Source organism: Sinohyriopsis cumingii, chromosome 13 (genome assembly GCF_028554795.1).
Source record: "Sinohyriopsis cumingii isolate HCF-2022 chromosome 13, ASM2855479v2, whole genome shotgun sequence".
Lineage (NCBI taxonomy): Eukaryota > Metazoa > Mollusca > Bivalvia > Unionida > Unionidae > Sinohyriopsis > Sinohyriopsis cumingii.
In genome coordinates this window covers 59457223-59474575 of record NC_142973.1, presented here as the reverse complement: position 1 = coordinate 59474575, position 17353 = coordinate 59457223, and the positions used below count along the sequence as shown (strand labels likewise).

The 17353-nt window shown below is 34.8% G+C and overlaps 1 protein-coding gene across 1 annotated transcript in view; it reads right to left on the bottom strand.

Annotated features, from left to right (window-relative positions):
- Positions 1–16828, bottom strand: part of LOC149785666 (uncharacterized) — a 40049-nt gene extending 23221 nt beyond the window's left edge. The window contains exons 1-4 of the mRNA XM_089979493.1: positions 16677–16828; positions 10984–11065; positions 8910–8992; positions 1934–2062 (exon numbers count right to left, since the gene is read on the bottom strand). Of these exons, the coding sequence (XP_089835619.1) occupies positions 1934–2062; positions 8910–8992; positions 10984–11065 (294 nt within the window). The 5' untranslated portion in view covers positions 16677–16828. The remainder of the gene's footprint in view (positions 1–1933; positions 2063–8909; positions 8993–10983; positions 11066–16676) is intronic.
- Positions 16829–17353: the final 525 nt, after the last annotated feature.

The window sequence follows — 17353 nt, the reverse complement described above, 5'->3', positions numbered from 1 at the left end:
TCCTGCAAATGCTGGCATTCATGATATAATAATAACCTTAGTGGTACATGTGCTTTAGCGAACACTTCTTTCAGTAACAAAAACCTGACATCTGCAAACATACATCAGGAAATATAATTGGATTACTTAACTCACCATAATTAAATACTGGTTCTGGACAAATTAATAATAAAATGTGGCCGCTTGTGAGGGGTAAATTTTACATTTGTGCACTAATATGGTGGCCGCGTTAGCAGGATGACCTTTCTTGAGGGCTACTTTTGAACACAAACTCGTCAGTGCCAAGGAATTTCTAGCCATAAAGAGTGGGTGGCCGCTGGTCAGGGGTCCATTCATGAAGAGGACCACTGTATATCCATTTTGGGCTGCATGATAACTCATCAATGTGTTAATATCAATAATTCGTAATTCACTTTTTCTTCAAGTTATTGACCTGCTTCGAACACATGTTCAATTCCCTTGTCAAGGTGTCTACTTCGTCAATGATGAAAGACTGCTTGACTTAACATATGTTTTGAACACTTGCTATTAACAAAATTGGTAAACACTGTGTGACAGTATTTGATGTAAAAGACATAGTCTTTTTATATTTTTTCCCGGGATATAATTTTAAGGTAGTAATGTATAAAATATCCATTCTGTAATTTCTTTAGAAATTCACTGAAGTTACTGTTTGTTGCCTTACTAGCTCATGCTTCTTGGAAGTTGCTAACCAACTTTGTGGGTTATGGGCTGTGTGGGTTGCATGTGAATTCTGTGGTTAACTGTTAACTTTGTTGGTTGCGGGTTTCATTGGAAATATAAAAGTTGTGAACTTCTTGTAGGGATTAAACTGTTTCATTCAAAACCTAATAAAAATAGATACAGAAGTTTCAAAAGAAGCTAGATGCCCACATCATAGTGAGTGTTATACTGGCTGTCAGAAAATGGTCAATTCAACTCAATAACTGCCTAGTAAAAGTAGATCAAGAATTTTCTAAAGAAGCTAGAATGTCAAAGTCATTGCGAGAAGAATATTGGCACTCCTCGACTTGACAGGCTCAATTCAATTCTGCTTAATAACAGCTTATTCCAACAATTTATTAACATAATTTATCAAGCATGCAATTGTTTTTCAGATACTGTGAACTTGTCTTTATATAAAGTCAGGGAAAAAAAAAAAAGAGTCCACAAACTTAATAAAATTGAGAAAGATGTTGACAGAAATCCAAGCAAAAATTACCAATTCCCCGCAGACACCTTGATAAATCACCACACTTATCTACAGCTGGATGGTTAGAAATCATAAAGATATTGCAGGATTCAACGATGCCATGCTAGATAATGTTACTAATATTGCAGCAAAAACTTAAAACTGGTTTACTACTTGTGCTACCTGGTGGTGGTAATGGGAGATAATAGGCAAGAGTTTCCTTTCTTTGTCTATATTTATAACAATACAAATGATAAAATTTTCATCTTTCTGGAATTTCAGGATTTGTAAGGTAGTGAAACTTATATTTCCTAATGCTAGTAAGATTAGGTTATGTTTTCAAAGGAAAACCCAATGGATCTGGACTCTTACATTAATGCTGGTATGGTTCATTTTTCATTTCAACAGCCCACATTCAAAACAACCTTCAGACCCTTTCCTATTTAATTCAAGCATCAGTTTAGTGCACTGTACATACTGTTTAACTGTGTCACAGTTGTAAAATTAATATAAACATGTGAGGATAACATATGTATTCAGTAGAACAAGTGTCCACAAAGCAGCAGGAATTTTTGTAACCAGGTGATTAAAATATATACACTATGAATGTTCAGAGAAGGTTGAGGTTTGGTTTTGTGGATTTAATGCCATTTTTCAGCACATTATCAGCTAAACATCAAGCAAAACAATGCACACACACACACACACATATAAAAGCTGCAGTTAGATATGTGACTATACCTCCAGAGAACTGCTGATGGTAACCTTGCTACTTTTACTACTTGTCGCATGGGAATCCAACCTACAGTTCAGACACCGATACAGTGTGTAGTCTCCAATTTTTCTTTTATGAACAAGAAAACTGTGTTCCTAAAAGAGCAATAAAGAAAAAAATAATAATTGCATATATTTTGTGTGCCTGAGATCCTGAAATGGGTAAATGAACATATGTCCTTTTTGAGGTATTTATACTGGATTTCCTTTACATCTACATTTCAGGTATCATCCCATTGTTTTTCATTTACAATCTCAGAAAAGCATTCTGATTTTGTGTTTATCACGTCCACTCATCATTTTTATTCATTTCCTTTCAACTGGATATCATTTAATATATTTGAGATTTCCATTTTCAATAGTATTAAATGGCTAGAAATTACGTACCTTTTCTTATTATAAGTGGAGTTCAATAAAACCAAACAAAATACATAAAATTCAAAGAGTGCATTGAATTTACAATTGTTGTGTATATTTGATTTAATTTAATTGTTTGTCTGTTAGTTTTATTTTTTTATATTCCATTACATGCTATTATAATGTAATTTTATTTACTGAAAGGACTATACTGAATAAGGGCCATTTTCTGCCTCCGTTTTTATTGGGGATAAAAATTCTTGTAAATATCACAACTCTGTGCCTTATTGTATTATTCGATGTATAAATCACCCTATTCTGCATTAAATATGCACATAAATTTCTTTTTCATACCAAAACACAACCTTTGAACAATGGTCTGGTATGGGAATTTAAGAGAAAATGTTACATTTGAGCAACTTGAAACTAGAAATAAGATGTAAGTGCAGGCTTGATCAGACAAGGTATTTACACTGATTGAATAATTTTTATTAAAATTTTTAGGTTCTCATATTAACTCGTGTGTTCATGTTTGCGTTAATCACTAAAAATTTTAAAATTCTTGAATTTTGCTGTCTATGTGTCAATGTCATCGTTTTCCCTGTTGCAGCATACCTGCCAAAGTATTGCTACGCGTGAGCAATTAGACCCGCATTTCTAGAGTGCACTATATTATTTCCTTCATTATTATATTAGAAAAATTCCGGGAATAATAACGATTCAGATATTTTAAAAAATAATGTTATCCATTCTTTCTCTCTTTTTTCATTCTATCTAAATTGCATTGGGAACAAGATTTTTTCGAAGAGGCGCTGAAGGGACATTTGGAACTATATATAAACAAAGACTAAGACTAAGTGGATTAAACATTAAATGAAATTGTATTTTTACGTTGCCAATTTTTGGCAAAAGGATGCTTTAAATAATAGGGAAAGTATATATATATTATTTATTTTATACATTAATAACAAGGATTTTTTTCAGTTCCATCACGATACCATTTGCTATGTTTAATTCACTATTACAGCGCAATTCCGTACATGTCATCTATAGTCTGGCTCTACATCCCCGTTTGTTTGTACCCCCCCTACCGATTTTCAAAAAGGGAACATTTAATGTGATATTGCAAATTTGAAACTGAGTGAATAGCTCATGGAAAAGCAGTATCGATGAGAAGTAAATGGAAAAGATGACTGCTTTTCATGTATTTTCTGATAGTGTTTTGACACCCTGTAACCATGGCAACGGACACATGAACACAAAACTGATGTCAGAAATAACTGTTAACCACCTCATATGTACATTATACATAATATAAGGACATTTGGAGAGGGGGCAGAAAATGGCCCTTATTCAATATAGTCCTTTGACATTTTCCAGAAATTAGTTTTACACGTTTTTTGTAAACACCTAATTTTAGAACTTTTTATCTTAATGCTGACCTAGTTCCTGATCTTGATTCAGAATCAGTAACAACTTTTTTTTCTCTCCTTTTTTTAAATTCCTTCTTAGTGTGGAATTTATAGAGCGAAATCGAGGTTATACTGGGAGTATATGACTTTAGACATGTAAATAGCTTCTATCTTGTTCTAGAAAGTGATCATGTGACCCTCATACGGGAATCTGTTTTGTGTCTTAAATTAGTGTATAACCTTTTTCTATATAGAATTCAGTCAGCCTGGCTTTTAAACACTTAGATGTCAAGGTGTTAATTCTGCCGTGACCAGTTTGAGTTAAATTTTAATTTTTCTTCAAATTATTTGGATTCAAAGAGATTAATTCTCTTCCTTGGGAATATGTAAGTGCCCATACTGAATTCTTGGACAAAGACATTTACAGAAATTTTATTCGGAATTCAAAATCGGAATATTATTTTCTGTAGTTGTAGACACATCAGTACTACACTGACTATAGCATACAACATCGCCTTCCATTTTCGATTTCGTTGAGACTCAAACTTAGATTCATTTGAACATTTTATTACTGCGACTTCTAATTTTTAATTCTTGGATTCTTCTTAGATTATTTTTGGATTTAATTCTTAAAACCTTAAGTTCTTTTACTCATTTTTGCCTTGTTTTTCTAGGGAAATAAATTATTTGTTAAATTTTACAAAGCTTGTCATCTTCAATTTTTTTGTTACTGTTTATGTGTTTATGACAGCCTAAACATGGAACACAGTAAATAAAAATAGAACTTCAAATAGAATAAACGTTAAAATAAAGTGGAGTATTTGTCATCAATATTTCTTATTATCATTTCATACAAATACTGTTTTTACAGACACCTGTGATGAGTTGTCAAAACAATCCCATGTTTGAACAATCATCAGTGTATGAATCAGATCCCATATTATCATATATAAGCGCTGTCAGTTTTACTTCCACATATCAATCATCTTTCTGCCAAATAACTCAATGACCAATATCATTCTATGTTTCAGTTACATTTATTCTGCAACTTGTTTGCATTCATATAAAAATTCCAGTCAAGCCATCAAATCTAAATACACCACTCCCTCAATAACTCATGAACCCGCTTATAACACGGGGTCAGGTGTGAATCCCATTTTTTTAAACCAGAAAATACCCCAAAAACTGATCCCTATTTGTTGAACTTGAAGAAAATCACAATCAAAACTGATAACAGAAACTTTGATATATCACTCGTTTTATTGTCGAAAACGGTAGATAGGACCTGGAAAGTTTAATCAACATTATGAAATATCAAATTTAAAAATAACTGATGAAGTTCTTTTACATTTTCTTTCCAAACAACATTCCTAGTACACCACAATTAACAACGTGTAAGGAAATTTTCAATCAATGAAAATGTCACTTACGCCAAGTGAAGGCAGTACTTTAATAAATAAATACAAATTAAATAATTTGTTTATGAATTGAAATTTGTATTCTAGTTCTATCTTTAAGTTCCTTTTAAGTATAATCATCAAAAATGCAATGTGTCCTCTTGTAATTAAACGTAAAATGTATCAATCTAATGGAACAGCCATGTCCGCGAGCGTTTCTCTGAGAATCTAATAAGGTGCCGACTGTGTTTTGATAACTGACTTGCACAAGTATTTGTATATTCTTGCATTGAATTAAAAGCTGGCCTCCTTTGTATTATCATGTTAATTATGTCTTTTGAATCAAATAAAGGAAGTGGAATAAAAGAAAAGTTAAAAGGCACGAAAATCCTACAAACTTATCAATCAAACACTGTTATAAATGTTATTGTGTATGTAACATAAACTACCTTAAGTTAATTGACTCACTGGTAACTGTGATCAAAGATAGCAAGACAACAAAGCGAAATGAATACTTCATAAAATAAAGAGTTTGATTTCACAGATATGGACCATTGTGAGCAAGCAAGTTTCCGAGAATTCTTGAACTGGTATTTAGAGATATCCTGAAGGATGATAATAAGTTTCATTATTACTTCCAATGAAATCAAAACATCAATACAAAAATTGAGATTCGACGTAGATGATTATCTCACTAAATAAATTTCGCTTATTTTTGAAAAAAGGAATCTTCTTTGGTGGGGTATCAACAACACTGGACAACAAATTTTTACAAAAGTCATGTTACTGAAATAAAATTAGTCAATTCTTATCAATTTTTATGTGCTGAACACGAATATGACAGTCAAATTGCAAAATTGGCTCTAGTTTTTTTGTAATCTGCAAGAAATTAATGTTTACATAACGAAATGCATTCCAATAGTAAAAGGTCAACTGTAATAGCCTACCTATAAAAAATCAAGTCATTGACTACATCTTAGATTTCTTCGCCTGTCTCTTGTACAGCTGTTCGGGAGCATCTCTGAAGAGTGTCCAGCAGTAGTCAGCCAGCATTGTAGTGGACCATTTTCCCTGGTATCTTTGTTCCATTGTTGCGATATCTTGATGAAAACGTTCGCCGTGTTCATCACTAACAATACCACAGTTGCTAGGAAAGAAATCCAAATGGGAATGAAGGAAGTGAATCTTTAGAGACATATTGCAGCCAAGTTTCTTATACTTCATCAACATGTCTTCTACTAGTTCCTTATAGTTTTCTGCCCTAACATTTCCGAGGAAGTTTGTAGAAACTAGGCGAAAAGCATTCCATGCTTGTTTCGCGTCACCTTCCAGCAAGTTGTTGAACCGGTCATCTTTGAAAAGCTCTGAGGACCCACAAAAACTCCCTCTTTAATCTTTGCTTCGCTGAGTCGAGGGAATTTTTCATGCAGGTATCGGAATGCTGGCAAAGTCCGGTCAATGGCTTTCACGAAGTTCTTCATCAAACCTAGTTTGATGTGAAGGGGTGGTAGCAAGATTTTCTGAGCCTCAACCAGAGCTGGGTGTTGGATATTCTTCTCTCCAATGGCTACATTCTGCCTGTGAGTCCATTCCTTCCTCATGTAGTGCATTTCCCTTGCTCGGCTATCCCACTCGCATAAGAAACACATGTATTTTGTATATCCTTGCTGCAGTCCCATTAAAAGGGCAACTACCTTCAAATCACCACAGAGGTGCCAGCTGTACTTGTTATACTCAATGGAATTCAGTAGCTGCCTTAAGTTATCGTATGTCTCTTTCATGTGGACAGCATACGCTACTGGAATAGATGGAAGAATGTTTCCATTGTGCAAAAGCACAGCCTTGAGACTCAGTTTCGAAGAGTCCACAAATAGTCTCCATTCTTGTGGGTCATGAGTGATTTTTAAAGCCTTCATGAGGCCCTCAATATCGGAACAGAATATCAGATTACTTTCCTTTCTGAAGAAAGGCTCCAATTGCTGGTGGCGCTTTCGATATGCAGTAATTGTGACATCTTCTTCTAGAAGATTCCATTGTTGGAGTCTTGATCCTAGCAATTCTGCCTTGTTCTTTGATAAGTCCAAATCACGAATCAGGTCATTTAGTTCTTCCTGTGTTATTCTGTGTGGGGTTGATGATGCACCACAGTGAAAATCTGGATCACTGCATGCTGATGGACCAGGAGAAGAACAGGTCGACTCACCTTTGTCTTCGTCAGATGAATCAAGAGAATATTCTGCTGGAGGTTCTGGAATAGGAAGTCCCTCACCATGTGGAACTGGTCTCAATGCAGACGGAATGTTTGGGTAGACTATTCTCGACTTCTTTCGCTTCGTTATTCCGCCGGAAAGAGGAGGAACCAAGCAGAAGTAACAGTCATTTAGGTGGTTGCTTGGCTCTCTCCACACCATTGGGACTGCAAACGGCATTGATGACCTTTTGCAATTCAACCACTGTGAAAGCTGTGTTGTACATGTAGCACAGCATATATGCGGAGCCCAAGGCTTGTCTTGGTCACCAACCTTGCATCCGAAGTAAAGATGATATGCCTTCTTCACTTGAGAATTGATACTTTTCTTCTGGTTGGCAAATGTCACTTCCCCACAAATATAGCAAAAATTGTCCGCGGTATTAACACACTTTCGAGGCATTACTGTTCTTTATTGTACGTAAATGGATAAAATAATAAGTTTTATGTAACAGTAGCTTGAACTGTCTCGCACAACGTCTAAAATATTTTAAATGCTGAACCTATCTGATTGGGCTTTATATAGTACACTGCTTACGTCAGCTTCAGCAGCCGCCTGGTATTAGTATAATAGGCCTACACATGTATAGTACACTGCTGACGTCAACTTACTTCAGCAGCCGCATGGCATTAGTATTGCATTGCATCAGAAAATGATGCAATCAACTGTGGATGATGTGAGCATGATGGTATTATGCAATGTTACATCATTATTCCGGATGTTGCTGCAGTCCTACTGGAGAAATTTACACAGTGAAACATAGAAAATGAGGTATATGAATATCTTCAAAACGAGAGCCAATACAAATTTTTCACGGTTATATTCGTGTTCGGCACACCAAAATACTACAGATTAGGGCCTTTTCAAGTCAGTAATGATTTCACTGTTGACCAGTGCAATTAGTCTAGTTCCCTGCTCTTTTGACTCCCGATTTTTAAAGATACTGTTAAATACCTCTCCAAGAACCAGACTCATCAAGAAAACAAAAAGCAGTGATGTAATACACAGATGTTTTCGTGTACACGTGATATTTGTTGAAAATAGTTTGAACAATCTTTCAGATGTTGGACATTTTGAAAATAAATGTTATTTAAACAGAATAATGAACAACTTCATTAGAGAAAGCACGTTATTAAAAATTATTATCAACGTGATTGTAAAATGAGGATTCAGTCATTAAACAGCTCAGTTCCCTAACCCCCCCTCCAGTTTTCTCTATGTCCCTCTGCAAATTGCACCCTTGCTTATAGTGTGGTCTATGTTTGTGGATCCCATTGTGCGCGAGTTATCCAGGGAGAAGTACACTAGGTTTTTAATGAGATACTGTATTTATTCTATGAAAAAAACATTGTTTTATGATAATGACCCACCAAATTTTGACTATCTTTGAAAAAGAGCTCACCTCAAATTTTGAAGGAATTTATTAGGTTTGTCTCCTGGTCTTATCATGGGAAATATATTGTAGTTGGTCTCATGGTAATAAGATAGTTAACACAATGAATGCAATAACTGCTATCCCTATACTGACCACTGTGACTCCCTGTGTATCCAGATCCACCTCCGCTGCTGCATTAGGGAAGAATCCAGCCGGAAAATTCTCAATGGGTGGACCTGAAATGGAAAAGATCACAGTGCTATGCTGCTGTTTAAGCTACTTAAAAGTATTGTGCTAATTATTTTGGTGCCAGCAGGGTTATATCTAAATAAAGTAAGTTAGCATTGCATTCATATGTGTGCTGTCTGAATCTGCAAAAAAAGCAATATTTAAAAGTACAAATGACTACAGGACTCCATGATTATCCCTGGGTAACCAGAGTTGAAAATCTGGTTGTCATGCAAAACTGTCTGGCTGACTGGCAAATTACTACCTTTTCCACCAGGATTGATGTAATCAACACTTTTCACCAATGTTTATCCTTTATATTGTCAGCCAAAACAACACACCAATACTAATAATTCACCAGAAGCCCACCTAATAGAAAGTGTCCAAAAAGATTATAAACATATTGAATCTATTTGAGATCAACAAATAAGCAAAAGTAAACTAATTTCCTTTCTTAGATGGTGTCTTGTTGTCCATAAGCTTTCTACCAACTTTTTGATGTGCCGTCCGGGGAGGGGGGGAGTGATATGTTTTACTGGAACAGCCCTCATAACTTCTTACACCTTGTTCCCTTGATCTAAATATATATAAACTTAATCTTCTCGATGTATCATAATTTCTCACCTTCAAAACATGAAACAAATGAACCCCGATTTACTTTTCAAGGTAGAAAGATGATCAAAGTTACCTGTTTTTATACACATCCAGCAATATGTCTGCATTATATACCCTGCAGAAACAGTTGCAAAGCTATCAAAATCAGCAATAATATATATCAGTAATAAAGAATCAATATTCAGTGTTGCTACAATGCATAACTTTCATGCAACTGATTTGAAAGCATTACAATTTTAATGCTGACATTGCACTTTTAGCTTGCAAATTACAGTTCATATTAACTTAGCTTCCTTCTTTGGGAAATACCATGATTCTAAAGAGCTTCAGCTCACCTTCCTCCAAACTTCATCACAACACAAGAACTGGTCATCAGATGGGATTTGACAACAGGAATCCCAGCAGCACCAGGTAGCTAATCTTTTCTTTTGCTAAAATCTGCTGAGAGGCACATAAGAATCCTCTCATTATGTGGTTAGCAAAATGAACAGTTTTAAAATGTTGCCATATTTTCTTTTTAAAGTAGGGATAGTAGGCTAGTAGGCCTGGACCATTTTGAAAAAAAAGGAGTCTAACAAAAAGTAGGAAAATCAAGGGCTGCTGGAAAGACTGGGACTAGTAAAATCGTTTAGAGATACTACTCAAAATTATGCATTGACAGTGTTTACATGCAGCTTCTGTAGAGCATGTCATTTTCAAAGGCTGGTCAATGTTAACTGCAGTACAAACATGCTGACCCCACTGCCATTAACACCCATACCAAAAGGCATGTTGATTGCAGCAAATAAAACCTGAACTTTCCTGAAAGGAATACAAGCATCGACCACCAAAAGACTAAAGGCCATTACCAAGAAAAATTAGATTCTCAGAAGTAATTAGTATGCTGTACATTTTTATCATTTCATTATCTTATCAGTATTAAGGTGCATGCTGAATTAAGCTGAAATCCAATAATCCAATAATTCTTATGAATGTTATGCTGCAAAAACCAAAGTTACAAGAACTGTCAATTCTGGACCATAATGTCTGTAAAAAAAAAAAAAAGTTGTCTAGTGCTGGAAATAATAAAAATCATTTAAGATCTAATGAGTTTAATCAATTTAAAGTTGCGTGTCAAATCTGGTTTAAGTCCAAAAATGCATGATGAAAATTATGATGTGAAAGCAAACATTGTATGGAAAAATGTTGCGGAATGCAGGGGGAAAAAGCTGCATATAAATCCAAACATCCCTGTTAACATTACGCTGCAGAAACCAAATCGTTAACGGGCAGATGACAGATGAATGGGCATTAATACTGTGGAGCTAGGCCCAAATTCATTAAACGTGTCCCTAGAATAGTAATAAAGGTCTCTGAAAGGAAATTTCTGTGATCATGAACTTACTGTTCTCTAAGATTAAAGATTGGTAAGAGTCTCCTTTGCAGTAGATCTTTATGTTCAGACAGCCACATGTCAGAAGAAGCATCTGGAAAACAACAATAATAATAATAATAATAATAATAATGATAATAATAATAATAATAATGATGATGATGATGTGGATTTAGTATAGTGCCTGATCTTCTAAATGCTTTACAATATGATACTGATAATGCATAAAAACATGCACACCAATCACCATGAAATTACAAAAAACATGGTGACAATAATTAATGAAGTAAACATTATTAAGTCTTTTAGTATGTTCTTGTAGTTGAAATAGGTGACTTTTAAGAGCAATCTTGAATGAGATCAAATTGTACTTGTGTTTAAAACCTATGGGTAATTCATTCCATGCTGGCTGGCCCTGACTGTCCATATGACTTCATTTTAACAATGGCAAGAATGAGAATGTGAGTGTCTGAAGAGAGCATAAATTTCTAGATGGAGAGTACATATGGTTGAGGTCAATTAGGTATACTGGACTGATGCAGACAGAGAAGTAATACATCATTGTCTATTGTGTCAAATGCTGCAGATTAGACAAGGAAATGAGGACTGTAATCTTTCCAAAGCAGAGAGAATGTGTTCTACCATCTGAACAGCAGTTTGAGTACTACAGAGAGGGCGATAAACAGACTGTACATAGCTAAAAAGACTATTTGAATTAAGATGAAATACAAGTTGGGACAGAACAACTTTTTCTATGACTTTTTGAATGAATGAGAGGTTAGAAATAGGGTGGTAGTTCTTTCAATTTTAAGGTCAAGAATCAGTTTCTTCAACATGGACTTTACAATGTCAGTTCTGAAAATGATGGGAATTCCCTGGATGAGTCAAAAATATTGACAACATTGGTTAGCGAGGGCAAAATTGAATCTGTGAAAGTGTAACTTGAAATATCAGTATTATTTCTTAAATAGGTCTTGCAAGAAGCATGCTTCCTTGAAGCAACAATACAATCCAGTGATTCAGTTGTCAATCTGATTAACATAAACAAACTTTTAAACAGCTCTATCAAAAATCAATAATTATATTTGTATAAATTCATAAATCTGCTGACAACTACCTACAAGGGGGTGCAAAGTATGAAAAATCCTTTGTAAACTGCTGGATATAAGCATAAATACATGGTTTTTAAAAAAACTGGAATATTTTCTCAATTCTGCTGCACCATTCTTTTTTTAAACATAAAATGGAAATCCTCGATACTAGGACAGAGCTGAAAGTCAGCAACATCTTCCACAGCAGGAGTCCTCTTTCCTTCACGAAATACTGAAAGAATTAATAATTTGGTTTGTAATGGATCAGGATATTTTAATTACAATATGCATCTGATTGGGCCGTGAATATTCCACAGATAGCACTGTGATTTCAGTATTTTGACCAACAAATCAGCACCAAGTTGACTACAGAACACAGTACTTCCTCTATCTTTTCACCTTCCTCTTGAATGAAGTCTGATTAATACTCCACTGAACTGAAATAAATTTGTGTAGGGTTAATGTCACAAAATAATGATATAAATTTATCATCTGAGGCCAATTTAAGAAAAATGATAGACTCTGAGGTGATTATTTCACCTCTCCCTCAATAACTTGTGTATACCGAGTTCCATAAACATACACTGCAGCATTAGTAAGGTGTGAGTATTCAAGATACCTCTGAAAAAATTAATAACTGGATAGAAATAAACAGTAAGAAAGAGACAGCAGGGGTTGGGGGAGATGTTAAATGGTTAAATACCCGTTTTAAAATTACACTGGGAATAATTCTCAATAAACAGCCTTTTCTAATGAACTTATTCATTTTTCCATATAAAGTAACTTACTTTCAAAGGCAATAAATCTTTGAAAGATACTGGATGTACTTGTTTATAAGACAAGTCCAACTGCAAACTGCTTAGACCCAGATCTGCCATCGCATAATGCACCAGAAGATCTGGGTCAGTGAAGTTCATTAGAAGTAATCAGTAGAACAAAATCACACACCCTGATCTGCTTGTTCTGTTATAGTAAAAAAATGACTTGTACTAAGGTAGGCATCATTAGATATAATCACTGGTAGATGAAGGCAAACTATTTGAAATGGCTAAGGGTCAGCCAATTAAGATGTTGGTGTTAGGGGTCCTCTAGCTAGAAATTATAAATTAATGACCCAAAGTACTATGTTTAGTGCATTATATTTTATCCTCAAAATGATTTGGAGTTATTTTTAATCACTGGTTGGGGGAAGCTGCCAGGAGGCTGGCAAATATACCCTTTTTTGGCAGTGAAGCATCTCGACTTATCTAAATGTCAGTCGAGGCCATGAAATCGTAAATAAGTAAGGTAGGTAACGGTATTTGGGGTCTTGTTGTTCTTGTTTGTTTTTTTTATACAGAAAAACAAAATAGGCAAATTGTAATACTCAGTTCTGCTGAAAAACACCACAAATGTCATCACTTCAATTAGTCCTACATGCAAGACCAGACCGCAACGCTGATATTTATGTTGTGTGCGTCAGGGACATAGCACTAAAACAAAAATAACGTGCTATGTCTTACATTGTAGGAAAGACGGCTCTAGTGGCCTGGTCGTTAGAGCATCTGCCTAGGATGTGGAAGGTCATGGGTTCGATCCCCCGCCAAGTCGTACCAAAGACTTACAAAAATGGTACTAACAGCTTCCTTGCTTGGCACTCAGCATTAAGAGGTTAGTGTTAGGACTCATTGGCCTGTAGTCCTACATGTAAAACCTCAATGCTGATATTTATGTTGGTGGCATCAAGGTCTTACAGCCTAACTAATGGTGCAGTGTTGCTTGTTTTGATGTTGACTAACATCATTACAAAAGTCAAATTTTCAGGAATATTTCACACAACTAACGATGCCTTTCTACAAAGTCAAGTCATAATGTTTTAGTCAGACTTCACTTACTCTGATGACTTTTCTCTAATAAATTCAAATTCTCCCAAAAGAAATGGACCTGTCTAATGTCATTTGTTTAGGCTCAAATAAACATTAACACAAGAAAGAGTGAAAACAACAAGCTTTGAAAAATACAATAATTTATTTCCCTGGAAAAATTCTGTAAAAATGAAAAAAAAATATGAACTTACGGTTTTATAGAATCAAATCCAAAAATAATCAGAGAATACAATTTTAGCAGTCCTAATAACAAAATGTTCAACTAATTTCATGTTCGAATCCTGAGGAGGAATCCAAGATGGAAGACGATGACGTATACTACACTCTGTAGTGTTGAAGTCTACAGTTCCTTGTAGAAATAAGAATTATCACTCCGGTTTCTGATAGCTGAATAAATTTTTATTAAAAAAACTGTCCTTGTTCCACAACATTACATCAGCACAGGTATTTTCCAGAAATATAAAAGAATTAATCATCTTGAATCCAAGTAATTTGAAATAACTCCAAACCAAGTAATTTGAAATAATTTCAAACATCACAACATACAACTAGCAATTTAACAGCCCAACTTCTACTGATTAATTCTCCAAAACATGGGTTGTATGGGCTTTCCAAAACGTAAACAATGGTCACATGATCAGCTTCTAGAAGTTTACAGAAGCAAGTACTTGTTAGAGCTCACATTTACCCAGGGTAACCATGACAAAAACCAATCATTTTAACTGTAAGAAATAAAAATTTCAAAAAATTGTTTATATGTTAAAGACAAGGTCCCATCATTAGCATGGAAACAAACCAATCATTTTAAAATAAAACAACTTGTTTAAGAAGGTTGCTACAAATTCTAAAACAAGGTCAGGATTTAAATCAACACCTGGTGTTTATAAACTAACAGTCAAGGTCAAACTATTTTCTAACAAAAGTATCATCTGTAGTGAATACATTTACATTACAATATCATGTAATGAAAAATTAAAAAAATTAAACTGACGAACAATGAAATTTAAATAAATCTATATTAAATCAGATATAATTAAATCAATTAAACATTAACACCTGTTTTCAAGCTTTGTTAGTCTACATTTCAGTTGGCTGGAAATCAGTGAAAGCCGGGAATGCTAAAATCAGGTTAACCCTTTACCTCATAGAGCATAGTTACAAAGTAAAGCGTGCTATAAATAGAACACCTGTTACCTATTCGACTCCATATGCACAGGCCTGCCTGTTAACTGTTAAGCAATGTAGTGTATGTTACGTTTAACAGCAATTTTAACCATTTTACACTTTTGGTACACATTTATTATGTGTGGAAAAATTTAAGAGTAAAGTCCTATTGTTATAGCTGTGTAATTATTTGTCATGGAATAATTTATGTGCTTTAAAATCCTGATAGAACTCGTTTACCGTCAAGTCAGTGAGACTGTGTGACCAACCATAGCTGCCATTTCTCATACTCGAAATTTACAGGTTTTTTGCCTGCGTCTACATCACTAAGTCATCTGAATTTGATAATTTATCAAAACTAATTGCTGCCTATATCAATATCAGAGCCTTCACCTAAGTTAGTGAAGCTTTCACAGTTGTGATTCTAATCGTTAAAACCTCATAAGTACTGAATGAAATCCTCAACCTCCATTTTGGAGAGTGTAGATTACAAACCAATTACTTTAAATAGCAGATATCGACCAGAGCATAAACAGTGACCATGTGATCTGACGTAATTGTCATTCGCAGAAATGAATGTAGTACTTAATAGGGGGTTTTCCCCGAAGGTGGCGCTACGAAAACCGGCTTAAAATGGCTGATGTTTACAGCAGACATCAAAAGGCACTTCCATACGAATAGAGTAGAGGTGTCCAAAGGCACTTGCATAAGGTAAAGGGTTAAGTTGAGATATTATTCTTGAACGAAACAAATAAAAATATATTATGCCTATTGTAACTGTAAGCAAAGGTTCATTTCGTTCAAAAAACATCATCAACATGACCTACTTAAACTTAGCTTGGCATACCTCGACTACTGTTGTATTGCAATAAATTCAAATGTATGTCAATGGAACGTGAAAATGCATCCATTTGCTAGTATCATATTTTCATTCTGCCAGGATAAAGACAGCAAAGTAAGTATATTAACTACACATAAATTAGTGGAAGAGTGTCAATATAGACTATCGAGTGTGTGAGATGTTCCTGAAACTTTGATTACTCATTCCAATCTCAACGACATTGGAACACGCTATACATGGCCATTATTTGGATAGTAAGACATAGCACTAAAACAAAAAACATGTGCTATGTCTTACATTGTAGGACTAGTCGGTCTGGTGTCAGGATAATGTAACTGTGTGGTACATCATGCTATATGTCTGCGGCATGATGCCTCGATTCAAGACATCACTATAAACTGCCACAATGCAGCCATCGTAGCGATATGACTGATAAATTGTTAAAGCTACGTTAAAAATCAAAATCACACACACAAAAAAAAATTTGTAGGACTACACTTCAATCTGTTAGGCAGAGTCATCTATAGTCCAAGTTTCCTCTGACCCAAACAGCCCAGTTTAGATATTCTGACGGAGGTGGGGAGAGCCACGGGAAACTCGGACTAGGGGTCATCGAGGTACAGAATGTCAAAAACCTAGCGCTATCTTTGTTTTCGACAACGTTATAGAATATAATACATGTAGTTTATACACAAAGATTGCATCAGAAAACAGCGCAACCAGCTGCAGGGAACCCATACTTACAACTAAACTTAATAATACTGCTGACTTGACTGCAAGGAAAACAAATACAGCTGAAAAGGACAACTTCGACGTCTTTAGCTGCAGAAAAAGATGTCAATAGTCCCCGTTAGCTCTCCAGCTGATCATATGACCGCTAACCTGTCGTAGCTTGAATAGAGCTAGAAATCGTATAAGCTTTCGTATTGAGGATTTCCTAAATTTTTGATAATATTATAATTAAATCACAATGTATGTATAAAAAATCAATTAATATTGTAATAAGATGTAAGAAAAGTAGTAATATTACAAAAATGAGATTTGCGAAACTCAGACCAAGTTAAACAAGAATAAATAGGTCACGAACAGACTAACTCTGCGAAATACGGTGAAGGTAGCATATCCTTGGCATTTATTAATATCTTCAGGTCAACCAGTCTGGTGATGTCATCGCTTTGCTGTCCAATAAAACTGTCTGCCCTGACAATGTTTGATATTTTTTTGTCGCTACTAGTCAAGGTCACATCACAAAGCACATAACTTTAAATATAATTTAAGCAAAGCATTTTAAAAAGCCAGTTTTTGAAAGTAAATTTAGTTTATGCTATCTAGGTTCCTGAAAAATGGAGGGGAAAAAATACACACAACAACCATGGGTATAAAGGCTGCAAAATAAATAAATAAATGTAAAAAAAATAAAA